The sequence below is a fragment of the Colossoma macropomum genome, unplaced genomic scaffold, assembly GCF_904425465.1.
Source record: "Colossoma macropomum unplaced genomic scaffold, Colossoma_macropomum, whole genome shotgun sequence".
NCBI lineage: Eukaryota > Metazoa > Chordata > Actinopteri > Characiformes > Serrasalmidae > Colossoma > Colossoma macropomum.
The window spans coordinates 8,375,958-8,388,391 of NW_023494789.1; the positions used below are offsets into that span (position 1 = coordinate 8,375,958).

The 12,434-nt window shown below is 41.2% G+C and overlaps 1 protein-coding gene across 1 annotated transcript in view; it reads right to left on the minus strand.

The window, feature by feature from the left end:
• Positions 1-12,434, minus strand: part of kalrnb (kalirin RhoGEF kinase b) — a 134,743-nt gene that overhangs the window by 112,820 nt on the left and 9,489 nt on the right. The window contains exons 2-3 of the mRNA XM_036569987.1: positions 1,012-1,104; positions 508-622 (exon numbers count right to left, since the gene is read on the minus strand). Of these exons, the coding sequence (XP_036425880.1) occupies positions 508-622; positions 1,012-1,104 (208 nt within the window). The remainder of the gene's footprint in view (positions 1-507; positions 623-1,011; positions 1,105-12,434) is intronic.

The following is a 12,434-nucleotide window of genomic DNA, read 5'->3' on the forward strand; positions in this document are numbered from 1 at the left end:
TTTGATTGCTAGGGACCGGTCAGCTAATACTGCCCAGAATCAGAGCCAAACAGGACGAGGCAACATTCAGTCATTATGCTGCCAACTGCTAGAATAAACTCCCAATGTAGCATCTTTAAGTCCAGATTAAAAACGTTCTTGTTTTCTTGTGCCTTTGTTTAGCACTGCACCTTATCTTAGTACTGTTTTTATTTCTTTTAATTCCTCATTTTATTGCCTGTTTTACTGTCTTTTATCTTTAGCACTTTCCTTTTACTTTTTGTACCTATCTTTGTGTTGCCTTACAAAATCTGCAATTCGATGCCATTCAAAAACTGATGCGATTCGTTCAGTTTCTAACCAAACAGATTTGTTAAAAGAAAAAAAAAAGGAAAGAATCTCCAAGGCAAGTGGCCACTCGGGCCACAGGCTCCGCATTTTTAGTGAAACGCTGTGGCCAGAGACACAAGGCAGTAGGCAATATCAACCCTTGAATTTAAGTGTAAAGCTGCACTGGATTTTGCTAACCTGGGCACAGTAGAGAGGTAGGTGACCAGTCTGCGCAGGTCCTCTTGCTTTATTCGGTCATGGTTGCTGCGGGCAGGGAAGGTGAGGATGGGTCCGCCTCTCTTGTCTCTCCCTCCTAAAAGAGAGACAGAAAGATTAGCATCAACCACTGAGCTGGAGAAAATGGGCAGAACGCTGAGGCTCAGAGGGGAGGGAGTCCTTCCATATCTAAAGTCACTCAGTGACCCAAATTATAGTAAAAATAAATGCTTTTCTGTACAAACTACAGGTATAATATACCTTCTACCTATCTTACCTGAACAGTTATCATCATAGCAGCTGTTGCAATATTGATATCACAGAAGGCTGGAATATGCAAATGAGGACTCTAATGACTGAAGTCATGATGTTATTGTTTGTCCATTTTCTCCTTTTTAAGCCTTAGTCATTTCTTCATGGACTTACTCTGCATAAAATGTATTTATAATCGGCACTACAGAGAGCAGCCGTCTGTCTGGGACCCACCTGAGACGAAGGCGACCTTTTCCCTCAGAACTGTTAGAACATCAGCCGCCTTTATACCGTCGTTCCTCAGAGACCCTGATGAGAGAGAGGGAACTGAGAGAAAGAGAGAGAAGGAGAGAGGGGGAGAGAGAGAGAGAGAGGGAAGACAAAAAAAGAGAGCAGGTGAGAGAGAGAGGGTGTGTCAGAGAGGGAAAGGAAAAGAGAGGAATATGTTTGTGTAAGAGAGAAAGAGTGAGAAATGTGTTTGAGAGAGAGAGAGAAGGAAAGAAGAAAGTAAATCAATTAGAGGGAGACTCGGACGATGCTGTTTGATGACCAAGTTCACATAATGAAACTGAAAGCATAATAGACACATAAAACCCTTTTCAAATATACACAACTCAGCACACATACTGGCTTTTCAGTGTGCAGTTAGACGAAAAGCAAATTTACACAATTATCTGCAAAATACTCAAAATGGCTTCCAGTTATTGCTCGTTTTTGTCCACAACCACAAAACCACAAAAGCATTTAAGATTACTCAATAAATCAACATTATTTGAGGCAGGTCTGTTATTATTAAGGCATGCAGTTCACGCAAAGCATCGAAGGTAATGTAGCTTCCACAGTATTCACTTGATATCTCAACTGTCATCACAGCCATATTACTGATACAAACCGGTCAGCTGACATGACGTGACAATACACGTTCTTGAAACTGGTGGCTTCTGCGTCCACTTCCATTCAATGCTGTCAACATTAGTGTTTTTGACTGAACTAACGTTATTTATTCATGCATTTAACGTTACTGTATTTCCATGCATTTCACAGACAGAAAAAGAGGTTAGTTTAGTTACATAACTGGAGATTAACAAACAGTTTATCTTAACATTACAACATCGGGAGCAAAGACCAACAGACTAACGTAGGTTAGCTAGTTAGTTAGCTTACGTCAGCTGTTGTCGATAGGGTAATGGCTAACTTGCTATCCAAATTCTTTATCACTCCTATTAACTTAGAACACTGTATTTCAAACACACACACACACACACACACACACACACACACACACACACATCCACTTATCCTTCTGGGTCACGGGGGAAGCTGGAGCCTATCCCAGCAGTCATTGGGTGGAAGGCATCCACCCTGGACAGGTCACCAGTCCATCACAGGGCAGACAGACAGACATACATTTGTATTTCGAACACCCAAATGAAAAAATGATTTATCGCAGGTTTTGACCTAACGTGACCTCAGTATGGAATTCTGCTGGTGAGGCTGAGTAAATCGCTGTCGTTGGAACATAAACTCGTATCTCCAGCATGGTAACTTTACAGGAGAAGGAAAAAACATACTTTACTTTTAATGTAAGTCAATGGAACCAGACATTTTTCCAAGTAATTCTGAGCCATTTCTTTTGGTCCATTCACCATGAAATTGACAAACCATGTAAAGAGTAACAGCCATTTTCAAATTATGTCAAAAACTGAAAAACGAAAATCGAGCAGCCAAAAGCACAAAGAACTAACATTAACCACTAGGTCTGACTCCACTTTGTTGGATTTCCATTAATTCGAAATTGCTTTTTACTTTTTGTTACTGTTTCTGATATACAGCCATGTCCATAACTATTTGGACAGTGATACAGTTTTTCTAATTTTGTAACTGTACACCACTACAATGGATTTGAAACGAGCCAGTCAAGATGTAATTAAAGTGTAGACTTTCAGCTTTAATTCAGGGTTTTAACAAAAATATTACCTGTTCAGAATTATTTCACACAGTCCCTCCATTTCCATAGGATCAACAGTAATCAGACAGCCTCATATAATTATAGATATAAGGTTTATTTTAATATATAGTGCCTTTCTTCTTTTTAAGGATGTACCAAATTGTTGATTTGGCCACTCCTAAAGTTTCTGCTGTCTCTCTTAAAGGTTTGTTTTGTTTTTTCAGCCTAATGATGCCCCCTTCACTTGCATCGACACCTCTGTGGGCTGCACATTGAGAGTTTCCATGAACAGCTATCGAATACATATTCAACACTTAGAATCAACTCTAGACCTTTTATCGCCTTAAGCTGTCATGAAATAATGAGGGAACAGGCCACACCTGGCCATGAAACTGCTATCAGCCAACTGTCCAATTACTTTTAAACCTGTGAAAATGGAGGGACTATGTAAAAAATGGCTATAATTCCTCAACAGTTAATGCAATATTTTTGTTAAACTCTTGCTTTAAAGCTGAAAGTCTACACTTCAGTCACATCTTGGCTGCTTCATTTCAAATCCATTGCGGGATACAGAGGCAAAATGACTAAAATTGTGCCACTGTCCAAATAGATATGGACCTGACTGTATATATAGACATACTGATAGATGTATATGACTTAATTATGTTATGTATATTTCCATTACATTTATACATTGCATTTTACAACAAAAAAATTAGACAAACTGCGTTAAGTGTTTTAATTTTAAAAAGGTATATGATGTGGTCATCTTAAGATATTTATCTGAAACATCCATATATATGCAATCAATGTAATCTGCAACTGGTATAATCCCAGCGACTGACAGCTGGCAACTGGGGCCAACGAGCAGGGAAAGCTCACACACACACACAGACACACACACACACAGGCGCACACAGTGCTGACATATATACGCACACACGCAGATGCAGCCAGACAGCAGACGCACACATAAAACCACCCAGACTGAACATACTGACCACACACACTTAGACTGGCTACATGTGCACAAACATGTCCACATGTCCATTTTGTTTTGCCCACAACACGCAACTGGCTCTCTTTCTTGTCCTGCCTTCTACATCCGTTTCAACCTCTCTGTGTCTCCTCTCACTGTCTCTCTCTCTCTCTCTCTCTCTCATTATCTATCTGCCTGTCTCTCGTCCTCTGCTCCGGCCTCCCTCCATTTCTTCAGTGCGGATTACATAAACTATTAAACCTGAATGAGGATGGCTGTTCGTGAACATGGCAGGTTAAATTTACTGTGAGAATCAGAGACTTTCCCCTGATCCCGCTAGAGGCTAGAGAGCATTTCACACACTTTACAACCAAATCACACACACACATACACACACACACACATACACACACACACACACACACACACACACACAACTGCAGAATTTAAACACAAGCTTCTCCATTTACCATGATGTCACGTACGATATCTCTTTATGCAGCCACTCTCTCCCTTCCTCTCTTTCTCTCTCTCTCACAATTGCTCTCTCACTCTCTGTCTCTTATTCTCTCTCTGCCTGTGTTTGTCTGCTCCTCTCTTCTTCTTCTGCCTCTCCCAGTCTCTCACTGAATCGTCAAAATGTTCACAATTAAACAAAAAAAAAAAAAACACGGTTTTAAAAGTTGTTCACAAAAAGAATACAAGGCATTATCCTGAATATAATTCAGGAAATAATTAGTTAATGAGCTAACATGTGAAACCTATGAAATAACAATAGTGTTTCTGTTGTAGCAAAATCCACAACATTATTAGGGTATGACCTAATAATTATTATCTCCCCAGGCCTGAACCTGCCCAAACTGGCATCTACTTGTAGCCAACATACGGCCTAGAGCAATGGCAGAGGAGCAGACCACCTGCAGTTGCCGGCCCATATATTTTTTATACCACTGATACACTCCAGCTAAATAAAATATGTAGTACCTTATGTACCTAAAGAGCACTATTAACCCTTTACTGCTCGGTGTTGCCATATGGCAACAATCACTCTTTTTTTTTGCCTGATCACAATATAAACTGGGGAACTGAAGGGTTTCTTAATAACATGGTACATTTTCATCTGATCATGTCTTGGTGCAGCCTGTAGGAGGTTTCAATGTCTTTTTCATAATTTTAGATAAAACGATCAAATCTAATTGTTGCCATATGGCAACAGCATGTGACAACAGCACTGCAATCTACAATGCATACAATGGGAGTAAATTTGTTGTTTGCATAGCAGTTTGTCACACACTGTTGCTATATGGCAGCAAAATACAAAGACCCTCGCAAATTTTTACCAAAAGTGTTTTATATTGCAATTAATTATGATATTTCTTAATCAGAAAGTTTCATGTGTATTTCATAATGCAGTATCTTTTATTCTCCACAAAGCTGTCAGTCACTTTAAACCTCCCCCTTTGGCACATTCCCAGCAGGCATGGTGTGATTTCAGCCCGTTTATTAACATACACAGTCACAACCACTTCCCCGAAATGGGTGGAGACATGAAGGCCAGCAAAAACAAAGGCAAAAAAAACCTACATTTGCAGAACCAAACTCCATAAACACCAACTTTACTGTGTTTGACTGAATAGAATTGTGAGGTGTTAATGTTAATAAGCTGATTTTTAAAACTGTCTTCATAGAATAGGCTGCAGAGAGGCTGTACTGTCACACCCATGTGCAACACCACCTGGTTTAGTTTCGGTGCTCAATATGGTACAAGTTAGCAAAGTTCCACACTTTGGTCAGTGTGCGGGATGTTATTTTGAATGAAACAGTTTTACTGATAATTGTCCTTAGATAGAGCCGTCTATAAGGGCTGTGTTTCACGTAGCATGTCAATTGGACCAAACACTTTCGAACAGTTTGAGCAAGTTAATTTAGAACCTTTATCCACACATGACGGTCTACTCAAACGTACAATGTGATTCAGCAAAGAATAAGATTTCTAAAACCACACAGGCTTTAGAAGACATTCAACTACAGCTCAACCAGCCACATAAAAGACTCCCAACAAGACGTAAAACATGAAACTTGAGCTTCTCGGTTCTCATTAGCATTGGATGTGATTCCTGCTGTCAATGTGCTACACAGAATGAGATTGAAAAAGACAGATGAGGAGAGGGGATCAAAACTATGAAACATACGTTACTTACAACTGTACAGAAGTGCTTTTCTGACATGTAACAAAACCTGCTCTTCTTCTCTGCAACAGTGTTAATTAATGTATCATAGCTAGTTGAAGTATTACAACAACAGTATTGCCAAATAGATTGCGAAATAGAGCTGCAATTGAAAATTACCAAAAAGTCTGTTAGCTTTATTATACCTGCCAAGGACAGACATAACAGAGCTTAACCAGCTGTATGGACTCTTTGACAACGCTGGTTTTTACACCAGCAACATCTGAGTCAACTGGAGTACACAGGTGAGAATTTTTGTTAAGTAGGCTCATTAGTTAAAAAGCAAGACTAGGCTCATTAGTTAAAAAGCAAGACTTTTCCCTGCCATAACAGGGTTATGGCAGGGAATTCACACCTTCTCCTCTGTAGAGCCTAGAGGCACAGCACTACTGCTAATAGGTCTCTCAGCAAGAATGAGGTGTGGAAAATTATTTAATTACTAATCTCAGCTGATCAGCTCTCATCCTACACTTCTGTTAGCATTTAACAACACTGAATGCTACAGAAACAGTCCAGTGAGCACAATGTCACAATATACTTTGCTGTGTACATCATGGGTATCGTCAGTTCGTGTAGAACACTACACAACCATGTCCACCACAACAAAGGCAGATTTGGATCAATTACAGAGAGCAAGTACACAACAACTAGTGTATAAAATGTATATTGCCCTCAGTTAACATGCAGGGAATGCTACAGATGCATTTGCAGCACGGACCGTAGCAGATGAAAGGACGAAGGCCGTTGGCAATACATGACAACACTATCCACTGCATACAAAGTGCTGGATCAATAATTCATCAAGATGCCATGCACCACTTTTACATGTTTTATGAATACGCCATCATATGTTGCAGGTTTTAATGACAGATGTAAAGTGACCGCTACAATACAGCAAGTTGAACTGGACGTTTAGAGTTTAGGTGCAGAAATTCAAATGCAGTCGTAATGTAAAAATAAAACAATGTGAGTTTGCAGCAGGAAACGTCTTCAAAATCAAATCTGTCATAAGAGGGAGAGAGACAGGATGTGAGACATCTAACACTTCCCATGTTACAGGATCAGGATACGCCCTCTCAAAAAAAGAAAAACAGAAAAAAGAAAGTTCACAAGCGCACCAGGAAATGGGCCGCTCTCCGTAATTACCAAATGAAACCAATCTTGTCCCAGCACTGCCAAATGGCTGAGTGAAGTGGAAGCCTGCCAAGGGTAGCTAGAGCAGCACTATGTCCAGCCAGCCCAGTACACTCTGCTCTCCTCTGAGACTGAGAACAATGGCTGGCATGGGGCTGGTTTTAGAGTTCTGTATGTATAGGTACTGACTATGTGGGCGGATCAAGGTCAGTAAGTGTGGCTTGATGTATCCCAGGTAACTGGGTGACAAAAAGTGTAGGTGATGATTTGTGTTTGCAGTGCCACTAAAAGGAAAGTTATTCATAAAACCTGACAAAATTGAAGATTTGCAGCTCTTTTTAACAATGCAGCATACTTTTGCCCATTTCTATAAATCACAGTGTCATACTGTCAAACCGCATAAGCAAGTCTATTTCAGATAACAATGGCTCACATTACAAGTCTCACTGCTCAAATCGGATTTTTTGCTCAAATCCGATCTCTCTGACAGGATGGTTCACACTCGTTTAGGTAAGTGATTCAAATCTGTCATTAATGTGAACGAACTGGCGTCCTGAAATGACCTGAAATGTGTACATCCTACTCAGTAACGTCACGTGAATGAATCATGTGCGTCATCAGCAAACAGACTAACGAGCAGAACGAGCTTCCCTGAGAAGATAATTAACTCTGATCAGCTTTCAGCTTCATTATTAGAGCGAGATGAAGGAGAAAAAGGTGAGATGAGCTGCTTTTCCACCTTTTACAGGCTTTAATTTCTGTTCTGCGCTGCTGCCATGGTAACGCTGAATGATGGCGCACGCGCAGTGAGGAAAAAAGCACATGAACTCCAATCTGAGCGTCACATTAAGGTCACATGGCCAAGAATCGGATACGTATCTGAGCTAAGACCACATATGAAAGTGGGTCAGGGTGGATTTGAAAAGATCAGATTTGCGTGTCCACACAGCCCTGAAAACATCAGATCTGAGTCACGTTAGGGCAAAAAATTAAAGCATCCTGCAACTTATTTGAAACTCACAACGCTGATAACACATCACATGATCATGTCATGACCTCCCTTCAAATGATTGATCTCACCGAATCAATAAAAAGAACAAAAAATTGTTTATCGATTGACTTCATGAGTACTAACATTTCTGTAACCAGGTGGCTTAACTAGCCCACTAACAATAACAGTTGTTCAAATCCTTAAAATCCCAGCTGTATTACATACTAACTTCAATGCAAACTGGTTGAGCTATTCTTATGTTATAGAAGTGTGTAATAAAACTGTGGGCCTCCCGACTGGACTTGACCATTTGAGGGGTGAAACAGCTTGTGCTAGTGTTTATTCTTCTTTAGCCTGCTGATATTGTGATTCACGTAGCTTTCTGAGCAACTTTGTTTTTAAATTGCTTTCTATAACTGTGAAGTTGCATGGAACGTTGCAGGCAACTCACAACATGCACCTAGTCACATACAAGTTTCGCCAGGCTTCGGGAGAGCTTCCAAAAGGTACTACAATAAGCACTGGCCCTATTGTTGGGTGATTGCAAGTATAATCACTGGTGATGCCTCAACTATCCATGGCTGACTGCCCAAGACCCCATTTCAGTACTTTTTTTTAAACCTGCCTTTGCCCATTTTGACTCTCTACTTCAATGTGTGTCACATGTACATTACACAAGAGGCCACTCAGAGCACAAGGGAAGAGGGGTAAGTGAGGACTGGATTTTTCAAATGGAACACAGTCGCCCTCGGCTAGGTTAGCCTCAGCGAGCCTGCAAATGCTGCAGTGTGAAACGTTTTTTAAGAGGTTTGAACATCTCCTGTGTGGTGCAATAGTCTAAGAGGCCCTATCATCAGGAGATTGATGTTTGATCCCCAATGATGCTACAGCCACCCGTGGCCACGAGTCCAAGAGAACACAACCAGCCTCACTCTCTCTGGGTGGGTAGGATGGCCCTCCCTCTCCCCTAATCATATATAGCCAGCACAGGCATCTGTTACCTGACAAAACAGAACTGGCGGTTAGAATTCTCCTCCAAGCGCATTCAGCAGTCCAATGAAGAGATGCAGTGGCTAGCTTCACATGACTCGGAGGAAGCTTGTGTTTGCCTTTGCCCCCCTAGCACTGGATGGTTTTGTGTGATTGGGGGAGTCCTAACTAGTGGGTATAATTGGATATGACTAAATTGGGGAAAACTTTGAACATAACATACAGAAAAATTGTGAATGACTGCTTTGTCTGACTCTACTCTTATTTATTTTCCCTTGATTTTACCAGACGGTCCCACTGAGATCAAAGAATCTCTTTTACAAGAGAAACCTGGGCAAGATGGCAGCTATACAAACTCACAACACATTAAAAAACATATGCATAGCATAAAAAACAACATAAAATATGACATGCACAGCATGATATATAAAACAGCTAACAGAGCTCAAAGGCCTCTCAAGAAAAACAGCCACATCTTACTCACCACATTCTTCACGATGCACTTACATTTTTCAGTGGATAAACAGATGTAGTTTAAACTCTGTTATAGATCCGTGGTGTACTACAGTTCTTTTTGTTATTATCTAAATAGACATTAGCATGCTAACTAATAAGCTAACAGGGGATGAGGGCTTGTTAAACTGGTATTGAAATGGGCAGCAAGAGAGCATAATCAGCCTTGCTGATGAATCTCCCTCTCCCACCTTTCAAAGGCACTAGCCAATGCGGGCACCTGTTCACTGACATAACAGAATTGTTCTTCTCCGAGAGTGAACTGTCCAATCATGTTCTGTTAGAAGCAGTTAGAAAAGATGGGTGGTGCCTCAGGCCTCTGAACTAGGCTTCATCCTCCCAGCTTGGGAGCATTGTGTGATATGGGAGGGCTAGACCAAGCAGGTAGAATAAGTCATTACTAAATTAATGAGTAAACTGGGTAAAAATAATCCAAAATATGCCCAATATAGCTGAACAACCAAGACGTGTTTGGTGCTTGCTATGATGCAAATGGCTAACGGCTAAAACACACACACACAAACACACACACACACACACACACACACACACACACACACACACACACACACAAACTGCTTATCCTTCTGAGTCACGGTCGAGAGCTGGAGCCCAGCTGTCATTGGGCGGAAGGCAGGATACACCCTGGACAGGTCGCCAGTCCATCGCAGGGCAGACAGACAGACATACACAATCACACACACATTCACACCTTAGCGTGTCCAATCATCCCGACTGCATGTCTTTGGACTGCGGGAGGAAACCGGAGTACCCGGAGGAAACCCATGCAGACACGGGGAGAACATGCAAACTCCACACAGAAATGACCCTGGTCGCTTGGCTGGGAATCGAACCCAGGCCCTTCTTGCTGTGAGGTGACAGCACTACACTAAAAACAAGTAAGCATAATTAGCATATTGCGAAATACAAGCCCAAATCATCTCTCACGTGCCTTAAACTGGATTAAGCTGTTAAGTAAATAAACCTCCTTATGGTTTCTGACACTACATTGTGTTCTTCATACAGAATTGATAAAAATCAAGATTTGCAGCTGTTTTCAACAATCCAAAATCCAGTTTTATAGATCACAGTATCATACAGGATCAGCAACCACATAATCAAGTCTATTTGAGATAACAATATTACATGGTTTAAGGCAAATGTGTGATGATAATCATGCAGTTAGCACAATACTAACTGGTGCGGTACAGTTTTTCATTACTTGCTTGCTGTGTTAGCCTCACTGCTCCACTGCAAAACTACAAAAACAGACACTGACCATGTCTTGACTGACTACATTTGGGGTAGGGGGTACAATTTTGTAAATCTTCTTTTTTTGATAATATATTCCTTTAATTCAAAGACTCCAGTAGGTCACGGTGAACTTATCTGTGCATGTGTAATGACAGCAGATAAAATAGTAAAGAAATACATAACACGATGGCTAAGAGAAAGGCGCAGAGCTATGTTAACATGTCAGGGAGTACCACAGATCTAATAAAACATCCCTCTGGGAACAGCCCACGCCACAATTACTCATGCTTCCTCACTTAAAGAAGCGCACGATTCAAAGCGTGATATGTGGCGTGAACAGCGCGCCTGCCGCTTGCTGATAATGTTTTTTAATAGGCAGTTGATTTCAGTCTGCGATATGGGTGGGAAGCGTGCCTCTAAGAACAACAATTTCTGGTACTTCAAGGTTAGTCTGCCTCGTGTATTTCCCTGCTTTATGTGCTTTTTCGTGTAAAACAAAAAGAAAGCAATGGTACCTGAATCAATAGCAGCCATTCTGCAATAACGCAGAGAACATAAACAGGCTGGCGATCATCATCCACCTCAAGAAACATCTCAGAGTAACGCGTTTCCCAACAACAGGCTGGTGGTGAATTGACATTGACTGCAAACGCCAGTGACTTATCCATCATGGACAATCCAAAAATACTTTTGAAATTGATTTCACTGTCTCCTGGGCGCAGTAATTACCCAACGTACCTGCACTGCCTACAAAGAACTCAAGTCCTGTCTGAGAATCTTGGCAACAGTTGCTACAGCAACCCTTCTAACCCTCGTCCGGGCCATTTGAGAGAGATCCCCTGCAGTGGCTGAAGTGGAGTCCTGCCTCCCTCGAGACAGCATTTCAAGTGCAATCATCTACTCTGCTGTAAAGAAATGCATGCAGGAGGTTATTCTTGTATTCCCCCTGTAAGGCCATATGGCCACTATGCCTACGGTGAAGCACTGCTTCAGCAAACGCTCGTAGATTTGCTTTGTAGTCTGGATGCTGAGGATGACACACTTTCAAAATGTGTATTAAATAAAAGAAGAGCAGTAGGCAACTACTGTACGGGCCCTGTGGGACGTTACAGTCATCTATTTAGAAGAGATAGCGGGGTGACTTCAGTCTACATACTGTATTTCAAAACCTGGGCTGTTCTGACAGCAAACTGTGCTGCATTCTGTCAGGTTAAACTTGATTCTGAAGCTTTAGTTTCGAAGCACTGCTGTGTGGTTACTTTGTCCTTTCAGGACCTAGTCTTCATTCTAATCGTCACAATTTCTGCGGCAGCGTCTAGATCTAATGCAGTTTCACTGTGGTACAGTGGACTGGGCCTAACGCAAAATTTGTTCCTATTTCAAGTCTTTTTTCTGCATTTGACATCAGTCGTCTGCATGATAACAGGCTCAACCTCAAATGACTTTATCATTAATTGTAAACAGCCTAATCTATTACTTTTTATCCAACATTGCATTTTGAATGTTTGTAGTGGTCTGCCACGAGTATTTGCCAAGTCTTTCTAGACTTTATCCCTGAACATAGCTTTTTATGTGCATGACGCTAATGATTATTTTTTGATTGGGCAAAAATAAAGAGTG